This window comes from Cyprinodon variegatus, unplaced genomic scaffold (assembly GCF_000732505.1).
Source record: "Cyprinodon variegatus isolate N-32 unplaced genomic scaffold, C_variegatus-1.0 Scaffold114, whole genome shotgun sequence".
Taxonomy (NCBI): Eukaryota; Metazoa; Chordata; class Actinopteri; order Cyprinodontiformes; family Cyprinodontidae; genus Cyprinodon; species Cyprinodon variegatus.
The window spans coordinates 736862-744764 of NW_015150567.1; the positions used below are offsets into that span (position 1 = coordinate 736862).

Here is a 7903-nt window from a genome sequence, read left to right on the forward strand (position 1 = left end):
AGATTCTGCAATTTTTTTTTAAAAGTTATGTTTGCTTTTCCAGTTGACAGAGAATACCACACCAGATAAGAATATTACACTCTGGAAAAAAATTTTCTTTAACATCCTAAAGGCCAATTTAGGCTTCTGACGCATTGCCTCTGCACCATCAAATCTGTCTCTGTGCGCGACCACGCTCCCCGAGCAAAGGTTCTGCAACCGTTGTTTGCGCATCTCCAAAAAATCCTGACCACACGTTGGATGGTCACAAACCTGCGCAGACCTCAAGTGGAAGTGCGCAGACAAAAAGCAGCTGCGATCGGTCCTTGGTATGCCTTTCCAGCTGTCTGTGTGGTCGTCCTTCTCGATTCAGTGCCAGGGCGGCCATTTAAAAAAACAACGAGGAACAACTACGATGGACAACTACGACAAAAGGTTAATCAAAGAGGTTCGGAAGTACAACCACTTGTACGATGCCTCAGACAAATTAAATAAATAAATACATCCTCTTCTATGTCTAGCAACTCTACTGTAGATCGATCTAGGTGACCTTGATAGCTTGCAGACACGCCATTGTTGTTTTGGAAGATAAACACTCCAGCTAAGTTTTTTCGTGACCATCCGCCGAAGTTCTCGCGAGTTCTCGAATAGGCTCCCCTTTGAGCTTTGGTGGTAAACTGCTCTGCGTCCCTAGAAATTCCAGACCAACGGTGCAGAAGCATACCAGCAAAATTGGTTCGCGACCAGACCCAAGCGACATTGGATGTGTGCGTTTGCAGAAGTGACATCTGGCCTTAAGAACCACACAGAAATTTTATCTGGAGAGGAAAAATGGAAGGTTTGAATCACGGAGACTTTAGACACATATTCACATCCATTTAAATCTCACTAAGGTTTCAAACATGATATCTTTAAACCTGTTGCATTTTGGACAGTTTGCAATGATCCCTCTAATTTTTCATGTGTCTGAGCAAACATACAAGCCCGCTGAGAAGATCCCTGTCAGCAATATCAGATTGAAATGACTATGCCACAAAACATGTTATCAACCAAGGGAATTGGTCCTAGCACTGATCCCTATGGTGCTCCACAGGTAACCCTGGAAGGGTTACCATAAGGAAGATTTATTATTAAAATGAACAAACTGAAAGATAAATGATATTTAAACCAGCCTAATGCTGTAATTGCTACAAAATACCCAAACCTTTCTAAGGACTATTGATCAAGTCGATCAAGTCCATTTTCTGGGGTCATGAGAATATCATTAGTGACTTTCACCAGAGCTGTTTCAGTGCAATGATGAGCTCTAAAGCCAGACTGAAACTCTTCAAAGGTTCATAATGNATGCTGTAATTGCTACAAAATACCCAAACCTTTCTAAGGACTATTGATCAAGTCGATCAAGTCCATTTTCTGGGGTCATGAGAATATCATTAGTGACTTTCACCAGAGCTGTTTCAGTGCTATGATGAGCTCTAAAGCCAGACTGAAACTCTTCAAAGGTTCATAATGGTGTAAGTGTCAAGGTGTCACTTGTTTGGCAACTATTTTCTCAAGAATTTTAGATAAGAAAGGAAGTTTTGATATAGGTCTATAATTGACCAAGTCATCTCGGTCAAGAAATGATTTTCATAAGTAAAGGTTTAATTATAGCTACGTTAAAAGCCTGAGGTACATATACCTGTAACATGGATAGATTAATCACATCTAAAATGGAGGAGGAGATCAAAGGGAATACTTCCTTAAATAACCAGGTTGGAACTGGATCTAAGATACAAGTTGAAGACTTAGATGAAGACAATAGTTTTGTTAACTCTGAAAGTTCAACTGGATCAAAGAAGTCTAAATCCAGTTCCAATCCTATAGTTACCTCTGCTGCTGCCTCACCTTCCAGATATAAAGCAATCATATTTAGAGGGGTCCCAGTTATCTTATTTTTAATATAATCAATCTTATTTATAAAGAATCCCATAAAATCAACATTTCTTAGAGCATGGGGGACGGATATTTCATTTACATTTATATTTACTTTTTTTAAAGTGGAGAGCTTGGGTGTTTTCAAAAATTCACAAAAATCCCCCACTATAACTTTAAATGAAGAGAATCATACTGCTCTTGCTTTATGAAGGGTCATTTATTTTACAGCAGCTACAGCAGGAGCTATTTTGTCTAAGGCAGTAACCAGAGAACTAGAAACCCTATCAATAAAATTAACAATTAGTAAAGGGGAATAAATTAAATGGTTGCCATCTGCAGTATAGTTTAGTGGTACAGAGGAGAGAGAGAGTGGAAAATACACTTTAAAATTTATAACTGCATTATCTGATAATGATTTGTCAAAGTGAATTCCTGTTTTGGAGGAAGAGAACTTTGTTAAAGTTTGTGTGTACAAGTTTGTAAGGAAATACTGTTATTTCTTCACGTTAAATGCCACCCATCTGTCAGCAAAAGGTCCAAAGTATGAAGATGAGAAAGTGTGGGTATCTTCACATTTTGAACAAAGCTAATTGAGTCTAAGATAGTATTGAGTTTGTACCAAGGTTTATAAAGCTTAACTAATGTTTACAGTCATTTTGTTTCTTTTTTGTGCGTTTTCTGGCTGAGATGAAGCAATGTCTTTACAGAGCTAGCAGGATCTAACTAAGCTTGAGCTCCGTCTCTTATGACTTATGCCTACTCTTCCTATTGGTTCAGAATCATTTCATGTTGAGTTCAGCAACAGACTTGTTAAAATGTATATAAGAATGATTTATCTTTTTTTTTTTTTCAGTAAAATGTATACTTTTATTCTGCATCACTTTAGACAACCTTTTTGAACTAATGATCATGTTGATAAAAAGAGTTGTATCTATGACCTTTAATAATGATGATTTTCATGATGAAGACATGCAAAGTGAAAGAATAGTTCAAAAAATATTCCTAATTGTCTGTTTGTGTTTTTAGCAAAAATAGATTAAGATTGTAACTAATCTACCCAGTTTTTGTAGTAAAGAAAAAAAAAATCACATATATTGCATAGCTTATATGTGATTGCATACATATATTCAAAGCTTATTAAAGAACATCATTCCAACATATGCTGGTTTGTCTTTACTGGTAGTACAATTACTGGAGTTTTGCTGGTAAATCAGAGTTAGCAAAAACTAAAATCTTTAACTGGTCAGTTAACTCCAGACTAACTTTAGATTATGATGGACAGACTGGGATGATTGCATTCAGATGGTCAGATAAAGCAATGCGTTTGTACAATTTCAGAAAAAATCGGCAACATGCACAGGGCTACTGGTTAATTCCAGATGAGCATGGATCAGGGTTGGAGTTGTGGAGAAGTTTTACAGTAGAACAGTGTTATAGTGGGTTAGAAAACAACATCTGTAAACACATCAGGGAGTTCTGTTCAATCTATAATCTCGCAACAGAGAAACATGGAAATGGAATCATGCTGTGGGCCTGCCTTTAGTCTGTCCGGAAAATTCAGACTTAAATCCAGAAACTTAAATCCAACTGAGAATCTGTGTAAATCTTTAAAATTACTGTTTATATTAAATTTATTTGAGCTATTTTGCTTAAAAGAACAGTAAAAAATATGTCTTAGAAATGCAGAACGACAAAGAAAAATACCCCTTAAACTGTGATTACTTCTGTAATCCTAAAAAAGGTATCCACTCAGTGGGAGAAACCAGATGCACACTAAACTTTGACTTGTATTTGTAACACATTGATTAATTATGTTTACTCTATTTTACAGTGCTGTACTACTTTGTGTTGGTCAGTCACAGTAAAACCCCAATATGGAAATTCAAGTTTAGCTTGTAATGCACTGAAATAGTTCAGCAAGAGACTTGATACAGTATGTATTTTAAGATTATTTAAAAGTGCAAAGAGAAGCATGTTTAAAAGAGAGATCCAGAAGAAAACAAAGCTAACCATCTGAGCATACAAAGCTTGTTCTACATTTCTGTTTTATATGGTTCACTATATCACGGAACCACTTACATGTTTTGTTTTACAGATTTTCTATTTTGAAGTTTAATTTTTTCAGATTGAGTTTTGCAAACTGAAACTGCTTTCTTTTCGCATTTAATTTTGCAGCTCACATTATCTTCTCTTAAATCTCTTAACAAGCACATTGACCATGAATAAACTGTTGTTGCTAACATCCATGCAGGCCAATGCATCTTTACCCCCCAGAGGTGAAAGAATAGGATGCTATTTTAAAAGAATGGTCATCTGAAAACTCAATCTATAAAAGAACGCTGTAAAAAAAAAAAAAAACATTTTAAAATGTAAAAACTGTAAAAAAAATAAAAAAAAATTGTTAAAGACAAAAAGTGAAAAATATTAATTCAAAAATATAAAATCTGCATGTTCAAGAGAACATGAAATAAAAAAAAGAGAAAATTTTAAATATGAAATATAGATTTTTATATTTTATTTTGCTTGCAACAATAATGGACCAAAGCTCACTCCATACAGGTTGGGTTTGCAGTTGGCTATTGGCATTATATCTATTAGAGCAGCCTTTTATTACAGGTTCCGGTTAATAAAATTAGATTATGCAGCTTAGAGACATGTCAATTTGCTTATTTGCATCAAATTCATATTGATTAATATAAATGCTTTTCACTTTGCTGCCTGTGTTTAAAAAAAATACAATAAAGTAATCTTGTCAGCATTGGAAAAAGCCAGCAATCCAGATTTTAGCTCTTAGTTGCAATTTCAGAGAAAACATGTTTATTTAATACTTCAACTAGATGACTAGAAGTGTGGCACATGCAGAGCAACATGAAGTCTTATTTTTTTCTAAAGCCTTCAAAAAACCAATCAGCAAACATACAACATTGTTTGTTTGGGGGAAAGATCCAACCTAGTTCTTAGTTTATTCTGTTAAGAGATGTTAATGTTGCTGTAACATGTATCCCACTTGTATGAGTGTGTGCCGCACAACCAGCAACAGCTGCTGATTTGTAAACACAGCGCCTTTAATGCCAGCCTCCAAGCAAACCTGTCTAACACACTCAGCCAGGTACAAACACTTCAAAAATCAGAAGATCGAGGAAAAGTCTCAGTGTGATCACAACAGCCTCTTTTTATGGGAGATCTACAGACTCGCTCGTATGTGTGTGTGTTGCTGTTACTTCTCACCTTGTCCCAGTGTGTGTGACACCCCCTCCTCCGCTCCACTTGTCTCTGCTACGCTGTCCTTCATTTAAGTCCACCTTCTTCATAGCAACACTCCTCATATCATCCCTTTTTGCATGTGTGTGTGTGTGTTTGTGCAGGTATACCGAAGGCAGGCGTCAACCAGGCTGGCAGCGTTGGAGGAGGCTGCAGAGGGGAGGACAGCTTCTTACCAGAGGGAGATCGTTCACCTGCAGAAGCTGCTGAGAGAAAGACAGGAGGCTGAGGAAAAACTGCTGCAGTCCAAACGGTAGGAGGGGTGTGAGGAGAAGAGAGAGAGAGAGGAGAGAGGGGGGAGGAGGATAGTGAGATAATGTATGAATGAGAGGAAGGGACGTGATGAGATGAAAGACAACTGTGTGTGAGTGCTTGCAGACAAACCTTAGTGCATGTTATACATCTGATTTAGCTCATTAAAGCTAATTTAGACTAACATCATGATAAAGAGGTATGACTTTCTGGAAGCTTCTTTAAGAAAAGTTACACTTTTAAACCAGCATCTCACCATAAAAAAGTCTCTCTTTCCATGATGTTTATTTTTTAACTTCATTCCTGCTCATTTATATGGTGGCTTGTGGCTATACTGCCCCACCTTAAATATGCTTAAGTTTTGTCACTTTGCAATTGCAAACTGAAAAGTGTTTTTTTTAATTAAATTCAAATCAGGTTATTTATATAGCGCCGATTCACAGCACATTTTATCTCAAGGCATTTTACAGAGACAATTAAATCCCATCTTAAAGTGAGACTGGTTACAGGTTTCTGTCGAGGAAAACCAGCTCACTGCATTGAATCATAGTCTTGCAGGACATGGTCCGCTTGGATGAGCTTTCTGCAATATTTGGTTGCATTTTGTTGTTGTGCAAAATTCAAGCAAATCCTCCACTCCTAGTATGCATGCAGCGACAGTGGAGAGGAAAAAACTCTGTTTTAACAACAAGAAACCTGCAGCAGAGCTAGACTTAGATAAAAAAAAAAACTAGCTCCACAGGTAGATCTGTCTTGGAAAGAAACTGTTAAGTAGATTTGCTCATGTTAATTGGATAAGAGAGCACAAACAGTTAGTCACAGTTAAGGCTTAGCCCATAGCTACGTATAGGGGATGATAAAAATAGACCCATCTCATTGATCTTTAACTGAAGGTGTTGATGGCAGCAGCCCTGCTAAACATAAAGATAATATATCTAGATGTTAAACTAACAAATATTGCTAAATGGTTGAACAGAGATAGAAAGAAGTAGAATAATGAAAAGTAGTCCCCATGTCCTCCAGCAGCCAAAACTTATAGAAGCATAGATAAATTAAAAATAGCTCAGGATAAATGCAATAGATGGACACAAAGTTTGCAACAAGCATGTAGGAAAAACTGCACCTGTATCTCACACACTAAAACTCCACATCAATGCGTCTACACAGCACCATGCTGTGTAAACCCTTTTCTTCAGCGGGGCCAGGGAAGCCGGTGCACAGCACTTAAAATTGAGATGAAGGTTGACCTCTCAGCAGAAGAAAAAAACCCTAAGCCTAAATCCACAGCTAAAAGGGAATTGTTTAGATCAGGGCAGAGCTGTTGTTTGGAGAAGAGCTTGTAGAGATTTCTGTATGAAGTATTGACTCAGGGAAAATGAAAACAAATGTCTAACCCGTCTTCAGATTTACATTTAAAAAAACAACAAAACTTCGAAAGCCGGAAAAAAATGTACTTTCCCTTTGTAAATACATATTTTTTGTTGAACCAACACAAAAATCCCATTAGAACTCCTAAAAGTTTATCGCTCTAAGATGTGCAAAGTTTTAAAGGGATATAAGTAAAGACACTGATTTATCACTTGAACTTAGTTTGGGTTATATTTAAGGAATAAATGGAAGTATTTTTGTAGTATGTTGATATATATTTAGCAGCAAGGGCATAATTCTGTTGACCTGTCTCCTAAAATGCTTAGTTACCTTTGTTGTAGCTTAGTGGTAAAAGATTCTGAAAAAAAGTCTGGGGAGATGATTTTCATCGTATGTGATTGAATGGATAGATGCCTCCTTCCAGGTTGAAGGAGATGAAGTAACCCATAGGATGAGGAGGAGGAGGAGAGTGAGATCTCAGTGTTTTCCTCAGCTCTTCTCATCATGTGTTAAAACTTCCTATTAGGTTCACTGGAGTTGTCAGAGCAAAATGTATTGCAGCGTTTCAGGAGGTTTCTGCTAAACATTGTGTTAAAAGGTGGTGAAGAAGTTGGTGTGTTCGGTCTGCCAAGAGAGTGAATCCTCTCCTCAGCTTTCATTATCAGCCAGGCAGTTTTGAGAGTCCAGGAGAGATCCTCCGCTGATTTAATAAGATATGTCACTCTGCAAATGTGGAAGTTCCTGGCTATAATATTATTTTATTGTCAAAACACCCCTAATAAAAGTTAGAAATCAAATCTTCTTTGGGAAAAGCAATTATGAAACACATTGCTCTGATTTAAAGGGCTCACGTTTGAGTGTTTTATGTGCTGAGGTTTGACAGAACCACTGAGGGAGTTTTTTTAGTTATTTTTTTTTTCACTTTTCACAAATTGCTTGTTGTTGTGCAACATGTCTCCTTGATTAAGATCAAGTCTTTATTCTTCTGAAACATTTAAGCCTTATTCTTCACTAATGTTGTCTAATTATTTCAGTAAAAATCATAGAACTCTGTGGAACCTTCTCATCTAAAATTAGAGTTAACTTTAAAACAGTAATAAACAGATAATATTACTAATAACACCAC

The 7903-nt window shown here is 36.6% G+C and overlaps 2 protein-coding genes across 2 annotated transcripts in view; one reads left to right on the top strand and one right to left on the bottom strand.

Moving 5' to 3' along the window:
* Positions 1 to 5391, bottom strand: part of LOC107085043 (E3 ubiquitin-protein ligase RNF182-like) — a 33374-nt gene extending 27983 nt beyond the window's left edge. Inside the window, exon 1 of the mRNA XM_015375176.1 lies at positions 5125 to 5391. Within this exon, the coding sequence (XP_015230662.1) occupies positions 5125 to 5188 (64 nt within the window). The 5' untranslated portion in view covers positions 5189 to 5391. The remainder of the gene's footprint in view (positions 1 to 5124) is intronic.
* The window catches only part of cep89 (centrosomal protein 89kDa), a 111780-nt gene that overhangs the window by 84209 nt on the left and 19668 nt on the right, over positions 1 to 7903 (top strand). The window contains exon 16 of the mRNA XM_015375173.1: positions 5262 to 5410. Coding sequence (XP_015230659.1) covers positions 5262 to 5410 — 149 coding nt within the window. The remainder of the gene's footprint in view (positions 1 to 5261; positions 5411 to 7903) is intronic.